General features: G+C 43.3%; 1 protein-coding gene across 1 annotated transcript in view; it reads right to left on the bottom strand.

Moving 5' to 3' along the window:
• LOC135540390 (mitogen-activated protein kinase kinase kinase 12-like) overlaps window positions 1-15,825 on the bottom strand; it is a 62,231-nt gene extending 46,406 nt beyond the window's left edge. Inside the window, exons 1-2 of the mRNA XM_064967008.1 lie at window positions 15,385-15,825; window positions 7,584-8,161 (exon numbers count right to left, since the gene is read on the bottom strand). Coding sequence (XP_064823080.1) covers window positions 7,584-8,088 — 505 coding nt within the window. The 5' untranslated portion in view covers window positions 8,089-8,161; window positions 15,385-15,825. The remainder of the gene's footprint in view (window positions 1-7,583; window positions 8,162-15,384) is intronic.
• Window positions 15,826-18,103: the final 2,278 nt, after the last annotated feature.

Below are 18,103 nucleotides of genomic sequence, written 5' to 3'. Positions count from 1 at the left end.
TAACTAGTGTTGTCAGGGCTAGTTATAACCTGTAACTAGTGTTGTCAGGGCCCTAGTTATAACCTGTAACTAGTGTTGTCAGGGGTTATAACCTGTAACTAGTTATAACCTGTAACTAAGGGCCCTAGTTATAACCTGTAACTAGTGTTGTCAGGGTGATTGTTAAAACCTGTCACTAGTGTTGGCAGGACCCTCGTTAAAACCTGTCACTAGTGTTGTCAGGGCCCTAGTTAAAAAATGTAACTAGTTATAACCTGTAACTAGTGTTGTCAGGCCACTAGTGTTGTCAGGGCCCCAGTTATAACCTCTAACTAGTGTTACCAGGGCCCCAGTTATAACCTGTAACTAGTGTTACCAGGGCCCCAGTTATAACCTGTAGTGTTACCAGGGCCCCAGTTATAACCTGTAACTAGTGTTGTCAGGGCCCCAGTTATAACCTGTAACTAGTGTTGTTATTGTCAGGGCCCCAATTATAACCTGGGTGTAACTAGTTATAACCTGTAACTAGTGTTGTCAGGGCCCTAGTTATAACCTGTAACTAGTGTTGTCAGGGCCCTAGTTATAACCTGTAGTTATAACCTGTACTAGTGTTGTCAGGGCCCTAGTTATAACCTGTAACTAGTGTTGTCAGGGTTCTTGTGTCTAGTTATAACCTGTATAACTAGTGTTGTCAGGGCCCTAGTTAAAACCAATAACTAGTGTTGTCAGGGCCCTAGTTATAACCTGTAACTAGTGTTGTCATGGTGCTAGTTATAACCTGTCACTAGTGTTGTCAGAGTGCTAGTTATAACCTGTAACTAGTGTTGTCAGGGCCCTAGTTATAACCTGTAACTAGTGTTGTCAGGGTGATCGTTAAAACCTGTCACTAGTGTTGTCAGGGCCCTAGTTATAACCTGTAACTAGTGGTATGTAAGGGCCTTAGTTAAAACCTGTAACTAGTGTTGTCAGGGCCCTAGTTATAACCTGTAACTAGTGGTATGTAAGGGCCCTAGTTAAAACCTGTAACTAGTGTTGTCAGGGTGCTAGTTATAACCTGTAACTAGTGTTGTCAGGGCCCTAGTTATAACCTGTAACTAGTGTTATGTAAGGGCCCTAGATATAACCTGTAACTAGTGTTATGTCAGGGCCCTAGTTATAACCTGTAACTAGTGTTATGTCAGGGCCCTAGTTATAAACTGTAACTAGTGTTATGTCAGGGCCCTAGTTATAACCTGTAACTAGTGTTATGTCAGGGCCCTAGTTATAAACTGTAACTAGTGTTGTCAGGGCCCTAGTTATAACCTGTAACTAGTGTTATGTCAGGGCCCTAGTTATAACCTGTAACTAGTGTTGTCAGGGCCCTAGTTATAACCTGTAACTAGTGTTGTCAGGGTGCTAGTTATAACCTGTAACTAGTGTGGTCAGGGCCCTAGTTATAACCTGTAACTAGTGGTATGTAAGGGCCCTAGTTATAACCTGTAACTAGTGTTGTAAGGGCCCTAGTTATAACCTGTAACTAGTGTTGTCAGGGCCCTAGTTATAACCTGTAACTAGTGTTGTCAGGGCACCAGTTATAACCTGTAACTAGTGTTGTAAGGGCCCTAGTTATAACCTGTAACTAGTGTTGTCAGGGCCCTAGTTATAACCTGTAACTAGTGTTGTCAGGGCCATTTTTATAACCTGTCACTAGTGTTGGCAGGGCCCTAGTTATAACCTGTCACTAGTGGTATTTCTGGACCCTAGTTATAAACTGTAACTAGTGGTATGTAAGGGCCCTAGTTATAAACTGTAACTAGTGTTGTCAGGGTGATTGTTAAAACCTGTCACTAGTGTTGGCAGGACCCTCGTTAAAACCTGTCACTAGTTATAGTGTTGTCCTTGTTATAACCTAGTATTATTGTCAGAGTGCTAGTTATAACCTGTCACTAGTGTTGTCAGGGCCCCAGTTATAACCTCTAACTAGTGTTGTCAGGGCCCCAGTTATAACCTGTAACTAGTGTTACCAGGGCCCCAGTTATAACCTGTAACTAGTGTTACCAGGGCCCCAGTTATAACCTGTAACTAGTGTTACCAGGGCCCCAGTTATAACCTGTATCTAGTGTTACCAGGGCCCCAGTTATAACCTGTAACTAGTGTTACCAGGGCCCCAATTATAACCTGTAACTAGTGTTACCAGGGCCCCAGTTATAACCTGTAACTAGTGGTATGTAAGGGCCCAAGTTATAAGCAGTAACTAATGTTTTCAGGGCCCTAGTTATAACCTGTAACTAGTGTTGTCAGGGCCCTAATTATAACCTCTAACTAGAGTTGTCAGGGCGCTAGTTATAACCTGTACTAGTGTTGTCAGGGCCCTAGTTATAACCTGTAACTAGTGTTGTCAGGGTGCTAGTTATAACCTGTAACTAGTGTTGTCAGGGTGCTAGTTATAACCAGTAACTAATATTGTCATGGCTCTTGTTGTAATCTGTAACTAGTGTTGTCAGGGTGCTAGTTATAACCAGTAACTAGTGTTGTCAGGGTGCTAGTTATAACCAGTAACTAGTGTTGTCAGGGTGCTAGTTATATCCTGTAACTAATATTGTCATGGCTCTTGTTGAAATCTGTAACTAGTGGTCCCTAGTTATAACCTGTAACTAGGGCCCTAGTTATAACCTGTAACTACTGTTGTGTAGGGCCCTAGTTATAACCAGTAACTAGTGTTGTCAGGGTGCTAGTTATAACCAGTAACTAGTGTTGTCAGGGTGCTAGTTATATCCTGTAACTAGTGTTGTCAGGGTGCTAGTTATAGTTATAACCTGTAACTAGTGTTGTCAGGGTGCTAGTTATAACCAGTAACTAGTGTTGTCAGGGTGCTAGTTATAACCAGTAACTAGTGTTGTCAGGGTGCTAGTTATAACCTGAACTAGTGTTGTCAAGTTGCTAGTTATAACCTGTAACTAGTGTTGTCAGGGTGCTAGTTATCACCTGTAACTAATGTTGTCAGGGGCCCTAGTTATAACCTGTAACCTGAAGTAGTGTTGTCAAGTTGCTAGTCATAACCTTTAACAACTGTGTCAGGGCCCTAGTTATAACCTGTAACTAGTGTTGGTAGGGCCCCAGTTATAACCTGTAACTAGTGTTGTCAGGGTGCTAGTTATAACCAGTAACTAGTGTTGTCAGGGTGCTAGTTATAACCAGTAACTAGTGTTGTCAGGGTGCTAGTTATAACCTGAACTAGTGTTGTCAAGTTGCTAGTTATAACCTGTAACTAGTGTTGTCAGGGTGCTAGTTATCACCTGTAACTAATGTTTTCAGGGCCCTAGTTATAACTTGTAACTAACGTTGTCAGGGTGCTAGTTATAACCTGAAGTAGTGTTGTCAAGTTGCTAGTCATAACCTTTAACAACTGTTGTCAGGGCCCTAGTTATAACCTGTAACTAGTGTTGTGTAGGGCCCTAGTTATAACCTGTAACTAGTGTTGTGTAGGGCCCTAGTTAAAACCTGTAACTAGTGTTGTCAGGGCCCTAGTTATAACCTGTAACTAGTGTTGTGTAGGGCCCTAGTTATAACCTGTAACTAGTGTGGTCAGGGCCCTAGTTATAAGTGTTGTCCTAGTTATGTAACTAGTGTTGTCAGGGTGCTAGTTATAACCAGTAACTAGTGTTGTCAGGGTGCTAGTTATAACCTGTAACTAGTGGTATGTCAGGACCCTAGTTATAACCTGTAACTAGTGTGGTCAGGGCCCTAGTTATAACCTGTAACTAGTGTTATGTAAGGGCCCTAGTTATAACCTGTAACTAGTGTTGTAAGGGCCCTAGTTATAACCTGTAACTAGTGTTGTCAGGGTGCTAGTTATCACCTGTAACTAATGTTTTCAGGGCCCTAGTTATATAACCTGTAACTTTAACAACTGTTGTCAGGGCCCTAGTTATAACCTGTAACTAGTGTTGTGTAGGGCCCTAGTTATAACCTGTAACTAGTGTTGTCAGGGTGCTAGTTATAACCAGTAACTAGTGTTGTCAGGGTGCTAGTTATAACCAGTAACTAGTGTTGTCAGGGTGCTAGTTATAACCTGAACTAGTGTTGTCAAGTTGCTAGTTATAACCTGTAACTAGTGTTGTCAGGGTGCTAGTTATCACCTGTAACTAATGTTTTCAGGGCCCTAGTTATAACTTGTAACTAACGTTGTCAGGGTGCTAGTTATAACCTGAAGTAGTGTTGTCAAGTTGCTAGTCATAACCTTTAACAACTGTTGTCAGGGCCCTAGTTATAACCTGTAACTAGTGTTGTGTAGGGCCCTAGTTATAACCTGTAACTAGTGTTGTGTAGGGCCCTAGTTAAAACCTGTAACTAGTGTTGTCAGGGCCCTAGTTATAACCTGTAACTAGTGTTGTGTAGGGCCCTAGTTATAACCTGTAACTAGTGTGGTCAGGGCCCTAGTTATAACCTGTAACTAGTGTTGTCAGGGTGCTAGTTATAACCAGTAACTAGTGTTGTCAGGGTGCTAGTTATAACCAGTAACTAGTGTTGTCAGGGTGCTAGTTATAACCTGTAACTAGTGGTATGTCAGGACCCTAGTTATAACCTGTAACTAGTGTGGTCAGGGCCCTAGTTATAACCTGTAACTAGTGTTATGTAAGGGCCCTAGTTATAACCTGTAACTAGTGTTGTAAGGGCCCTAGTTATAACCTGTAACTAGTGTTGTCAGGGCCCTAGTTATAACCTGTAACTAGTGTTATGTCAGGGCCCTAGTTATAACCTGTAACTAGTGTTGTAAGGGCCCTAGTTATAACCTGTAACTAGTGTTGTCAGGGCCCTAGTTATAACCTGTAACTAGTGTTGTCAGGGCCCTAGTTATAACCTGTCACTAGTGGTATTTCTGGACCCTAGTTATAACCTGTAACTAGTGTTGTAAGGGCCCTAGTTATAACCTGTAACTAGTGTTGTCAGGGCCCTAGTTATAACCTGTAACTAGTGTTGTCAGGGCCCTAGTTATAACCTGTCACTAGTGTTATAACCTGTAACCTGTCACTAGTGTTGTCAGGGCCCTAGTTATAACCTGTCACTAGTGTTGTCAGGGCCCTAGTTATAACCTAGTGGTAACCCTAGTTATTGTAACAGTGTTGTGCCCTAGTTATAACCTGTAACTAGTGTTGTCAGGGCCCTAGTTATAACCTGTCACTAGTGGTATTTCAGGGCCCTAGTTATAACCTGTAACTAGTGTTGTAAGGGCCCTAGTTATAAACTGTAACTAGTGTTGTCAGGGTGATTGTTAAAACCTGTCACTAGTGTTGGCAGGACCCTCGTTAAAACCTGTCACTAGTGTTGTCAGGGCCCTAGTTAAAAAATGTAACTAGTGTTGTCAGGGAGCTTGTTATAACCTGTAACTAGTATTATAAGGGCCGTAGATATAACCTGTGTCAGAGTGCTAGTTATAACCTGCCACTAGTGTTGTCAGGGCCCCAGTTATAACCTCTAACTAGTGTTACCAGGGCCCCAGTTATAACCTGTAACTAGTGTTACCAGGGCCCCAGTTATAACCTGTAACTAGTGTTACCAGGGCCCCAGTTATAACCTGTAACTAGTTATAAGCAGTAACTAATGTTGTTATAACCTGTAACTAGTGTTGTCAGGGCCCTAATTATAACCTCTAGAGGGCCCTAGTTATAACCTGTAACTAGTGTTGTCAGGGCCCTAGTTATAACCTGTAACTAGTGTTGACAACTAGTTATAACCTGTAACTAGTGTTGTCAGGGCCCTAGTTATAACCTGTAACTAGTGTTTCAGGGTGCTAGTTATAACCTGTAACTAGTGTTGTCAGGGTGCTAGTTATAACCAGTAACTAATAATGGCCTTGTTGTAATCTAACTAGTGTTGTCAGGGTCTAGTTATAACCAGTAACCCTAGTTATAACCAGTAACTAGTGTTGTCAGGGTGCTAGTTATATCCTGTAACTAATATTGTCATGGCTCTTGTTGTAATCTGTAACTAGTGTTGTCAGGGTGCTAGTTATAACCTGTAACTAGTGTTGTGTAGGGCCCTAGTTATAACCTGTAACTACTGTTGTGTAGGTCCCTAGTTATAACCAGTATCTAGTGTTGTCAGGGTGCTAGTTATAACCAGTAACTAGTGTTGTCAGGGTGCTAGTTATACCTGTAACTAGTGTTGTCAGGACCCTAGTTATATCCTGTTAATAACTTGTTGTAATCTGTAACTAGTGTTGTCAGGGCCCTAGTTATAACCAGTAACTAGTGTTGTCAGGGTGCTAGTTATAACCAGTAACTAGTGTTGTCAGGGTGCTAGTTATAACCTGAACTAGTGTTGTCAAGTTGCTAGTTATAACCTGTAACTAGTGTTGTCAGGGTGCTAGTTATCACCTGTAACTAATGTTTTCAGGGCCCTAGTTATAACTTGTAACTAACGTTGTCAGGGTGCTAGTTATAACCTGAAGTAGTGTTGTCAAGTTGCTAGTCATAACCTTTAACAACTGTTGTCAGGGCCCTAGTTATAACCTGTAACTAGTGTTGTGTAGGGCCCTAGTTATAACCTGTAACTAGTGTTGTCAGGGTGCTAGTTATAACCAGTAACTAGTGTTGTCAGGGTGCTAGTTATAACCAGTAACTAGTGTTGTCAGGGTGCTAGTTATAACCTGAACTAGTGTTGTCAAGTGCTAGTTATAACCTGTAACTAGTGTTGTGTTGTCACCTGTAACTAATGTTTTCAGGGCCCTAGTTTAACTTGTAACCGTTGTAACTAGTGTTGTCAAGTTGCTAGTCATAACCTTTAACAACTGTTGTCAGGGCCCTAGTTATAACCTGTAACTAGTGTTGTCTAGGGCCCTAGTTATAACCTGTAACTACTGTTGTGTAGGGCCCTAGTTATAACCTGTAACTAGTGTGGTCAGGGCCCTAGTTATAACCTGTAACTACTGTTGTCAGGGTGCTAGTTATAACCTGTACTAGTGTTATCAGGGCCCTAGTTATAACCAGTAACTAGTGTTGTCAGGGCCCTAGTTATAACCTGTAACTAGTGTTGTCGGGGCCCTAGTTATAACCTGTACTCTAGTGTAGGGCCCTAGTTATAACCTGTAACTAGGTCCCCAGTTATAACCTGTAACTAGTGTTGTCAGGGTGCTAGTTATAACCAGTAACTAGTGTTGTCAGGGTGCTAGTTATAACCTGTAACTAGTGTTGTGTAGGGCCCTAGTTATAACCTGTAACTAGTGTGGTCAGGGCCCTAGTTATAACCTGTAACTAGTGTTGTGTAGGGCCCTAGTTATAACCTGTAACTAGTGTGGTCAGGGCCCTAGTTATAACCTGTAACTAGTGTTGTCAGGGCCCTAGTTATAACCTGTAACTAGTGTTGACAGGGCCCTAGTTATAACCTGTAACTAGTGTTATGTAGGGCCCTAGTTATAACCTGTAACTAGTGTTGTGTAGGGCCCTAGTTATAACCTGTATCTTGTTGCCAGATGGTTTCATGGTCAGCTCACATGATCAGGAGAAGCTCTTGACCCTTACCACAATCTCTACTGTTGATCAGTAACACTGCAGAGGAGTGTGACGTAGGTTAGTCTCTCTCTCTCTCTCTCTCTCTCTCTTTTGTTGTGACTAAATGATTCTTACCTTCCAGGTTGTGTTTGTGTTCGGTGGAGTAGGCCTTGCCGATCATGGTCCATACCGGCTTCAGACACCCAAACAGTCCCTCCAGAAACCCTCCACTTCCTCCCGACAGCAGCCTCACATCCTCAGCCTGGCTCCGCACCGCTCCTTCCTCCGCATCCTGACCCTCTCCCCCCATCCTACCCCCTCCCTCCCCGTTCTCATGGAGCTTCAGCACACTGTTGGCAAAGTGCTCCTGCTGCTCCTCGCTAGGCGTGGGGCTGTGGCCCCCACAGGTGTGTTCACCATTATGACCTCCACCTCCCCCGCCGTCGGGCTCCGGGGCACCCCCGGTGTCTATAGATAGTACGTTCCGTAGGACACACTGGGTGGGGGTCAGATCCATCTCAGGGGTGCAGGCAGGTGTCTCGTCCAGCCGGCCCCGGAAGGTAGGGGTGTGTTCTGAGAGGGGGGTGTTGAACCCGGAGAGAGAGGGGGACGGGGCGCGGGACTCTGTGATACAGGCCATGGGGAGCTCTGGTCAGAGGAACAGGAAGAACCCCGGGACTGTTGATCGGTCAGGGCCAGCGACGAAGCAAGACCTGTAGGAGGTGAGCAAAAAGGTAACCATGGTTACAGATTATCTGACGAAAGCTTCCGTTTTTTCTTCTATATGAACACCTTGGTGGAATATACGCAGTAGCTGTAACTAAAACACGGAAGTCAGGGTTTGAATAAAAGAGATTTTGTGTGTTACCACATCAATGGTGGCCTCCGTTTACTGTGGTCAACCATGTCAAGGTTAGCCAATGCTAACAAAACAATTAAAGAGGATTCTCTTCTTTTCATAGCCATGGGCCAGTAAATGAAAGGTTGCTGGATCGAATCCCCAAGCTGACAAGCTAAAAATCTGTCGTTCTGCCTCTGAACCCCCGATCGCCAAAGACGTGGATGTCGATTAAGACAGCCCCTCACCGCACCTCTCTGATTCAGCGGGGTTACGGGTTAAATGCAGAAGGAACATTTCAGTTGAAGGCATTCAGTTGTACAACTGACTAGTTCCCCCCTTTTCCTTTCTGTTGTATAACTGACTAGGTCCCCCCTTTCCTTTCTGTTGTACAACTGACTAGGTCTCCCCTTTTCCTTTCTGTTGTATAACTGACTAGGTCCCCCTTTTCCTTTCTGTTGTACAACTGACTAGGTCCCCCCTTTCCTTTCTGTTGTACAACTGACTAGGTCCCCCCTTTCCTTTCTGTTGTACAACTGACTAGGTCCCCCTTTTCCTTTCTGTTGTATAACTGACTAGGTCCCCCCTTTCCTTTCTGTTGTATAACTGACTAGGTCCCCCTTTCCTTTCTGTTGTACAACTGACTAGGTCTCCCCCTTTCCTTTCTGTTGTACAACTGACTAGGTCCCCCCTTTCCTTTCTGTTGTACAACTGACTAGGTCCCCCCTTTCCTTTCTGTTGTATAACTGACTAGGTCCCCCCTTTCCTTTCTGTTGTATAACTGACTAGGTCCTCCCCTTTCCTTTCTGTTGTACAACTGACTAGGTCCCCCCTTTCCTTTCTGTTGTATAACTGACTAGGTCCCCCTTTCCTTTCTGTTGTACAACTGACTAGGTCCCCCCTTTCCTTTCTGTTGTACAACTGACTAGGTCCCCCCTTTCCTTTCTGTTGTACAACTGACTAGGTCCCCCCTTTCCTTTCTGTTGTACAACTGACTAGGTCCCCCCTTTCCTGTTGTACAACTGACTAGGTCTCCTCCCCCTTTTCCTTTCTGTTGTATAACTGACTAGGTCCCCTTTCCTTTTTGTTGTACAACTGACTAGGTCCCCCCCTTTCTGTTGTACAACTGACTAGGTCCCCCCCTTTCTGTTGTATAACTGACTAGGTCTCCCCTTTCCTTTCTGTTGTACAACTGACTAGGTCTCCCCCTTTCTGTTGTACAACTGACTAGGTCCCCCCTTTCCTTTCTGTTGTACAACTGACTAGGTCTCCCCTTTCTGTTGTATAACTGACTAGGTCTCCCCCTTTCTGTTGTATAACTGACTAGGTCCCCCCTTTCCTTTATGTTGTACAACTGACTAGGTCCCCCCCTTTCTGTTGTACAACTGACTAGGTCTCCCCCTTTCTGTTGTATAACTGACTAGGTCCCCCCTTTCCTTTCTGTTGTATAACTGACTAGGTCCCCCCTTTCCTTTCTGTTGTATAACTGACTAGGTCCCCCTTTCCTTTCTGTTGTACAACTGACTAGGTCCCCCCTTTCCTTTCTGTTGTACAACTGACTAGGTCTCCCCTTTCCTTTCTGTTGTACAACTGACTAGGTCTCCCCTTTCCTTTCTGTTGTACAACTGACTAGGTCTCCCCCTTTCCTTTCTGTTGTACAACTGACTAGGTCCCCCCTTTCTGTTGTATAACTGACTAGGTCCCCCCTTTCTGTTGTATAACTGACTAGGTCCCCCCTTTCCTTTATGTTGTATAACTGACTAGGTCCCCCATTTCTGTTGTACAACTGACTAGGTCTCCCCCTTTCTGTTGTATAACTGACTAGGTCCCCCCTTTCCTTTATGTTGTACAACTGACTAGGTCCCCCTTTTCCTTTCTGTTGTACAACTGACTAGGTCTCCCCCTTTCTGTTGTATAACTGACTAGATCCCCCTTTTCCTTTCTGTTGTATAACTGACTAGGTCCCCACTTTCCTTTCTGTTGTACAACTGACTAGGTCCCCCCTTTTCTTTCTGTTGTATAACTGACTAGGTCTCCCCCTTTCCTTTCTGTTGTACAACTGACTAGGTCCCCCTTTTCCTTTCTGTTGTACAACTGACTAGGTCCCCCCTTTCCTTTTTGTTGTACAACTGACTAGGTCTCCCCCTTTCTGTTGTACAACTGACTAGGTCTCCCCCTTTCTGTTGTATAACTGACTAGGTCTCCCCTTTCCTTTCTGTTGTACAACTGACTAGGTCCCCCCTTTCTGTTGTATAACTGACTAGGTCCCCCCTTTCTGTTGTATAACTGACTAGGTCCCCCTTTCTTTATGTTGTATAACTGACTAGGTCCCCCCTTTCTGTTTTCTGTTGTATAACTGACTAGGTCCCCCTTTCCTTTCTGTTGTATAACTGACTAGGTCTCCCCTTTCCTTTCTGTTGTATAACTGACTAGGTCTCCCCCTTTCTGTTGTATACCTGACTAGGTCTCCCCTTTCCTTTTGTATAACTGACTAGGTCCCCCCTTTCTGTTGTATAACTGACTAGGTCCCCCCCTTTCTGTTGTATAACTGACTAGGTCCCCCCCTTTCTGTTGTACAACTGACTAGGTCCCCCTTTCCTTTCTGTTGTATAACTGACTAGGTCCCCCCTTTCCTTTCTGTTGTACAACTGACTAGGTCTCCCCCTTTCCTTTCTGTTGTATAACTGACTAGGTCCCCCCTTTCCTTTCTGTTGTATAACTGACTAGGTCCTCCCCTTTCCTTTCTGTTGTATAACTGACTAGGTATCCCCCTTTCTGTTGTATAACTGACTAGGTCCCCCCTTTCCTTTCTGTTGTATAACTGACTAGGTCCCCCCTTTCCTTTCTGTTGTATAACTGACTAGGTCCCCCCTTTCCTTTCTGTTGTACAACTGACTAGGTCCCCCCTTTCCTTTCTGTTGTATAACTGACTAGGTCTCCCCTTTCCTTTCTGTTGTACAACTGACTAGGTCTCCCCCTTTCCTTTCTGTTGTACAACTGACTAGGTCTCCCCCTTTCCTTTCTGTTGTACAACTGACTAGGTCCCCCCTTTCTGTTGTACAACTGACTAGGTCCCCCCTTTCTGTTGTATAACTGACTAGGTCCCCCCTTTCCTTTATGTTGTATAACTGACTAGGTCCCCCCTTTCTGTTGTACAACTGACTAGGTCTCCCCCTTTCTGTTGTATAACTGACTAGGTCCCCCCTTTCCTTTATGTTGTACAACTGACTAGGTCCCCCTTTTCCTTTCTGTTGTACCTTCCCCCCTTTCTGTTGTATAACTGACTAGATCCCCCTTTTCCTTTCTGTTGTATAACTGACTAGGTCCCCACTTTCCTTTCTGTTGTACAACTGACTAGGTCCCCCCTTTTCTTTCTGTTGTATAACTGACTAGGTCTCCCCCTTTCCTTTATGTTGTACAACTGACTAGGTCCTCCCTTTCCTTTATGTTGTATAACTGACTAGGTCCCCCCTTTCCTTTCTGTTGTACAACTGACTAGGTCCCCCCTTTCCTTTCTGTTGTACAACTGACTAGGTCCCCCCTTTCCTTTCTGTTGTACAACTGACTAGGTCCCCCTTTTCCTTTCTGTTGTACAACTGACTAGGTCCCCCCTTTCCTTTTTGTTGTACAACTGACTAGGTCTCCCCTTTCCTTTCTGTTGTACAACTGACTAGGTCCCCCCTTTCCTTTCTGTTGTACAACTGACTAGGCCCCCCCTTTCTGTTGTATAACTGACTAGGTCTCCCCTTTCCTTTCTGTTGTACAACTGACTAGGTCCCCCCTTTCCTTTCGGTTGTACAACTGACTAGGTCTCCCCTTTCTGTTGTATAACTGACTAGGTCTCCCCCTTTCTGTTGTACAACTGACTAGGTCCCCCCTTTCCTTTATGTTGTACAACTGACTAGGTCCCCCCCTTTCTGTTGTACAACTGACTAGGTCTCCCCCTTTCTGTTGTATAACTGACTAGGTCCCCCCTTTCCTTTATGTTGTACAACTGACTAGGTCCCCCCTTTCTGTTGTATAACTGACTAGGTCCCCCCTTTCTGTTGTATAACTGACTAGGTCCCCCCTTTCTGTTGTATAACTGACTAGGTCCCCCCCTTTCTGTTGTATAACTGACTAGGTCCCCCTTTCTGTTGTATAACTGACTTTCTGTTGTATAACTGACTAGGTCTCCCCTTTCCTTTCTGTTGTATAACTGACTAGGTATCCCCCTTTCTGTTGTATAACTGACTAGGTCTCCCCTTTCCTTTCTGTTGTATAACTGACTAGGTCCCCCTTTCTGTTGTATAACTGACTAGGTCCCCCCTTTCTGTTGTATAACTGACTAGGTCCCCCCCTTTCTGTTGTATAACTGACTAGGTCCCCCCTTTCCTTTCTGTTGTATAACTGACTAGGTCCCCCCTTTCCTTTCTGTTGTACAACTGACTAGGTCTCCCCCTTTCCTTTCTGTTGTACAACTGACTAGGTCTCCCCCTTTCTGTTGTACAACTGACTAGGTATCCCCCTTTCTGTTCTATAACTGACTAGGTCCCCCCTTTCTGTTGTACAACTGACTAGGTCCCCCCTTTCTGTTGTATAACTGACTAGGTCCCCCCTTTCTGTTGTATAACTGACTAGGTCCCCCCTTTCCTTTATGTTGTATAACTGACTAGGTCCCCCCTTTCCTTTATGTTGTATAACTGACTAGGTCCCCCCTTTCCTTTCTGTTGTACAACTGACTAGGTATCCCCCTTTCCTTTCTGTTGTACAACTGACTAGGTCTCCCCCTTTCCTTTCTGTTGTACAACTGACTAGGTCTCCCCCTTTCTGTTGTACAACTGACTAGGTATCCCCCTTTCTGTTGTATAACTGACTAGGTCCCCCCTTTCTGTTGTGTAACTGACTAGGTCCCCCCTTTCCTTTCTGTTGTATAACTGACTAGGTCCCCCTTTTCCTTTCTGTTGTACAACTGACTAGGTCTCCCCCTTTCCTTTCTGTTGTACAACTGACTAGGTCTCCCCCTTTCCTTTCTGTTGTATAACTGACTAGGTCCCCCATTTCTGTTGTACAACTGACTAGGTCCCCCCTTTCCTTTCTGTTGTACAACTGACTAGGTCCCCCCTTTCCTTTCTGTTGTATAACTGACTAGGTCTCCCCTTTCCTTTCTGTTGTACAACTGACTAGCTCTCCCCCTTTCCTTTCTGTTGTACAACTGACTAGGTCCCCCTTTTCTGTTGTATAACTGACTAGGTCCCCCCTTTCCCTTTCCCCTTCCCTTTTGTTTTCTCTCACACCCTCCTACTACATCTCTGAGAAATCACTTTCTAGATGACTACTATGCTAATCGGCACCAGAACTTGTGTTGCTGTTAGTAACGAGAAGAGAGAAGAGAAAGAGTCGAGTGGCTGCTCCAGAAAGCCTGTTTATGTCCCCAAGGACAGACATCCCCCACAACAGATCCAGGAGAAGAGGAATACATTGACGTCTCATAGACAACTGCTGTTTTTTTTTTTTTTTAAATGATTGCCAATGATACAATGTTACAACAAAAACTGCAGTGATACATTGGTGTAACAACATCTCCTTGCTGAAGAGCTGTGTTCAACAAAATAATCATTCAACTGTACCTGAATATCAAGGCCAGTGAGTTATAATAGCTAGTTATGGCCTATAACACACATCTCATTACAACATTTCATATATATATATATATATATATATATATATATATATGTTGTCATATATATATATATATATATATATATATATTTATATATATATGAAATGTTGTCATAGATATATATATATATATATATATATATATATATTTATGTATATATTGTGTATATGCAAATGATTAGCACAATGGGACAAGATTATTATGATTCTGACGAAACTTGTAAATGGAATTTAATGTTGCTGACATTTTACTTTACCCCTGATAAATCCTCCGCGAGAGCATTACAATTTAACGGTCAGTGCCTGAGACACTGAAATACTACAACGTGCATTTAGGCTTGGGTGACTCCTTTGCATCAACACGGGTTGCTTCATTGCTCGTGCCTAGAGTCTTGTTGGCAGAAAAAAAACAACAACCCTCGGTTCACTTCAGAACCATGGATAGCGCCATTAAGGGGGAACGAAATGCACATACTTCTGGCCCTATTCAGCCTCAAACCCTGTAGTATATGGTGACGGGTACAGCGAATGGTGATTTTCTTCCCTTCAGATGATCAGTTTACTGAGCGGATTTCAAATCAAAAGTCACACACACACACACACAAGTTCAGTTTTACGTCAGGTAAGTGTCACAAAGCCAGACTCTGGCCACGTCCACACTCTCAATCATCAGTCCATGGGATGAGTCATGATTGCTTCCTTCCTCAGTTGGTATACCCCATGTATTTTTTTTTTTTTTTTACATCAAACTAATAATTTATGGTACATCTACCCTGTGTGCAAAATCTAAAACATCATAGTCAAGACCATAAAAACGAAATATTTCCACCTTATTAATTATGTACAATAACCATATTCCTGCTTTCGTTTGTTCTGTTGGTAACTGAAAAGACACATTCTCTTGGGTATCACAACAGTCTAGTCAGCCAACAGTCATACATTCACTGACATTTTACAGAAATAATAGACCTTTGCTTCAAATTCAGATAAGAAGTGAAAGGAGAAACCTGTCCATTGCTACGCATCTGTCATCTGTCTAATGTTAGAGTAATCACTGAATATTTAGTTGTGTCAATGACTTTCAACTTAATGATCCTGCCCCCCTCCTTAAGAGTGGCAGCAGCTGCTAGTCGGTCCTGCAGAATAAGCCCCCCATGCAGTGGATAGGCCAGGCGGTGCATTGAAGCGACCCAAAACACAGGCTCCTCAATGGCACCGATTCGCTTCACAGCTTCTACCGGACCCGTGCGCCAAGCGCATCACCATATCATAGACTATGCCTCGCTTTAGCGTATAATATTAGTCTATATTACATAGACTACAACTGATTTATTTACATGGAATATTGGAAATGTGATTTACACGATCTAGGCTCAAGCGACATTAGCCTGGCAGATTTCCAAATATAATTTAATACATTTGTTTTTTATAACGTACCTTAGCAAATGCAGCAACCTCAAGTCTCAAACTCCATTGTTGTTGATTATATCTTTCACATAGGCTGCTATTTATTTAATTTGATCCGATGCAGCATTCTAAAACAGCGCAATTATTCTGTTTTCCTCGTTTTGTTGATATAATCAGTGTCACCGCGCGCGACTCAGCTCAGCATCCAATTTTCTTTGCTGCACGCACTCGCTGTTCTAGAATGGGCACGAGCGATGGAAGCAATGGAGAGTCCATCCTTCGTTCATTTCAAACCGATCTTTATAACCTTAAATCTCTATCCCGGTCCGGCCGGTGATTGGATCACATGTATTTGATTTCCCTTTCTTCCCACTTGCTGTGAGGTGAAAATATGTGATTTGGAGCGGTCCCTTCTCTCCAAGCCCCTGCAGATTTTATATTGCGGAGTGCCTCTCTCACCTATGCGGAGGAGAAAGCGAGGAGAGGGGCGTGTGTCAGGCAGGCAGTGACGGAGCAGGGGGCGGGATTTGGCTTATAGTCTACACCAGGGATCATTATCTAGATTCTGCCTCGGGCCGATTATTTCTTGAGTGGATTGTCAGGCGGCCAGAACATTTTTACAAATACTTTGTAGACTGCAAATTGACCATAATAAGTCCAAACAGATGTATTTGACTAAAACATACAGTACCAGTCAAAAGTTTGGACACCTACTCATTCTGGGGTTTATCTTTATTTTACTATTTTCTACATTGTAGAATAATAGTGAAGACATCAAGACTATGAAATAACACATATGGAATCATGAAGTAACCAAAACAGTGTTAAACAAATCAAAATGTATTTCATATTTGGGCTTCTTCAAAGTAGCCACCCTTTGCCTTGATGACAGCTTTGCACACTCTTGGCATTCTTTCAACCACCTTCACCTGGAATGTTTTTCCAACAGTCTTGAAGGAGTTCCCACATATGCTGAGCCCTTGTTGGCTGCTGTTCCTTCAATCTGCGGTCCAACTCATCCCAAACCATCTCAATTGTGTTGAGGTCGGGGGATTGTGTTGAGATCGGGGGATTGTGTTGAGATCGGGTGATTGTGTTGAGGTCGGGTGATTGTGGAGGCCAGGTCATCTGATGCAGCACTCCATCACTCTCCTTCTTGGTCAAATAATCCTTACACAGTCTGGAGGTGTGTTGGGTCATTGTCCTGTTGAAAAACAAATGATAGTCCCACTAAGTGCAAACCAGATGGGATGGCGTATCACTGCAGAATGCTGTGGTAGCCATGCTGGTTAACTGTGCCTTGAATTCTAAATAAATCACAGACAGTGTCACCAGCAAAGCACCATCACACCTCCTCCTTCATGCTTCACGGTGGGAACCACACATGCGGAGATCATCCGTTCACCTACTCTGCAAGTCATGGCACTTGGAACCATAAATCTCACATTTGGACTCATCAGATCAAAGAACATATTTCCTCCAGTCTAATGTCCTTTGCTCGTGGTTATTGGTCTCTTCTTCTGATTGGTGTCCTTTAGTAGGCTGTCTCACAACCGGCCATAATTGAGCATCCCGTAGGGTGGCACACAATTGGTCGTGTTTGGCCGGTGCAGGCAGTATTGTAAATAAGAATTTGTTCTTAACTGACTTGCTTAGTTAAATAAAGGTTACATTTAAAATAAAATTTAAAAAACAATTCTTCACAGCAATTCGACCATGAAGGCCCGATTATGCAGTCTCTCTGAACAGTTGATGTTGAGATGTGTCTGTTACTTGAACTCTGTGAAGCATTTATTTGGGCTGACATTTCTGAGGCTGGTAACTCTAATGAACTCATCCTCTGCAGGAGAGGTAGCTCTGGGTCTTCCTTTCCTGTGGCGGTCCTCATGAGAGTTAGTTTCATCATAGCGCTTGCTGATTTTTGCGACTGCACTTGAAGAAAATGTTCGTTATTGACTGACCTTCATGCCTTAAAGTAATGATAGACTGTCGTTTCTCTTTTCTTATTTGAGCTGTTCTTGCCATAATATAAACTTGGTATTTTACCAAATAGGGCTGTCTTCTGTATACCACCCCTACCTTGTCACAACACATCTGATTGGCTCAAACGTATTATGAAGGAAATCAATTCAAATTAACATTTAACAAGGCACACCTGTTAATTGAAATTCATTCCAGGTGACTACCTCATGAAGCTGGTTGAGAGAATGCCAAGAGTTTGCAAAGCTGTCATTTCTTTTATTTATTTTTTATTTCACCTTTATTTAACCAGGTAGGCCAATTGAGAACAAGTTCTCGTTTACAACTGTGACCTGGCCAAGATAAAGCAAAGCAGTGAGACAAAAACAACACAGAGTTACACATGGAATAAACAAACGTACAGTCAATAACACAATACAAAAATCTATATACAGTGTGTGCAAATGGAGTAAGGAGATAAGGCAGTAAATAGGCCATAGTAGCGAAGTAATTACAATTTAGCAAATTAACATTGAATTGATAGATGTGCAGATGAGGATATGCAAGTAGAATACTTGTGTGCAAAAGAGCAAAAAAGTTTTTAAAAAGGTAGGCAGTTGGGGATGAGGTATTTGGATGGGCTACTTACAAATGGGCTATGTACAGCTGCAGCAATCGGTAAGCTGCTCTGACAGCTGACGCTTAAAGTTAGTGAGGGAGATATAAGTCTCCAACTTCAGCGACTTTTGCAATTCCTTCCAGTCAATGGCAGCAGAGAACTGGAATAATG

The sequence above is a fragment of the Oncorhynchus masou genome, chromosome 5 (assembly GCF_036934945.1).
Source record: "Oncorhynchus masou masou isolate Uvic2021 chromosome 5, UVic_Omas_1.1, whole genome shotgun sequence".
Lineage (NCBI taxonomy): Eukaryota > Metazoa > Chordata > Actinopteri > Salmoniformes > Salmonidae > Oncorhynchus > Oncorhynchus masou.
This window is presented reverse-complemented; position numbering and strand designations above follow the sequence as displayed.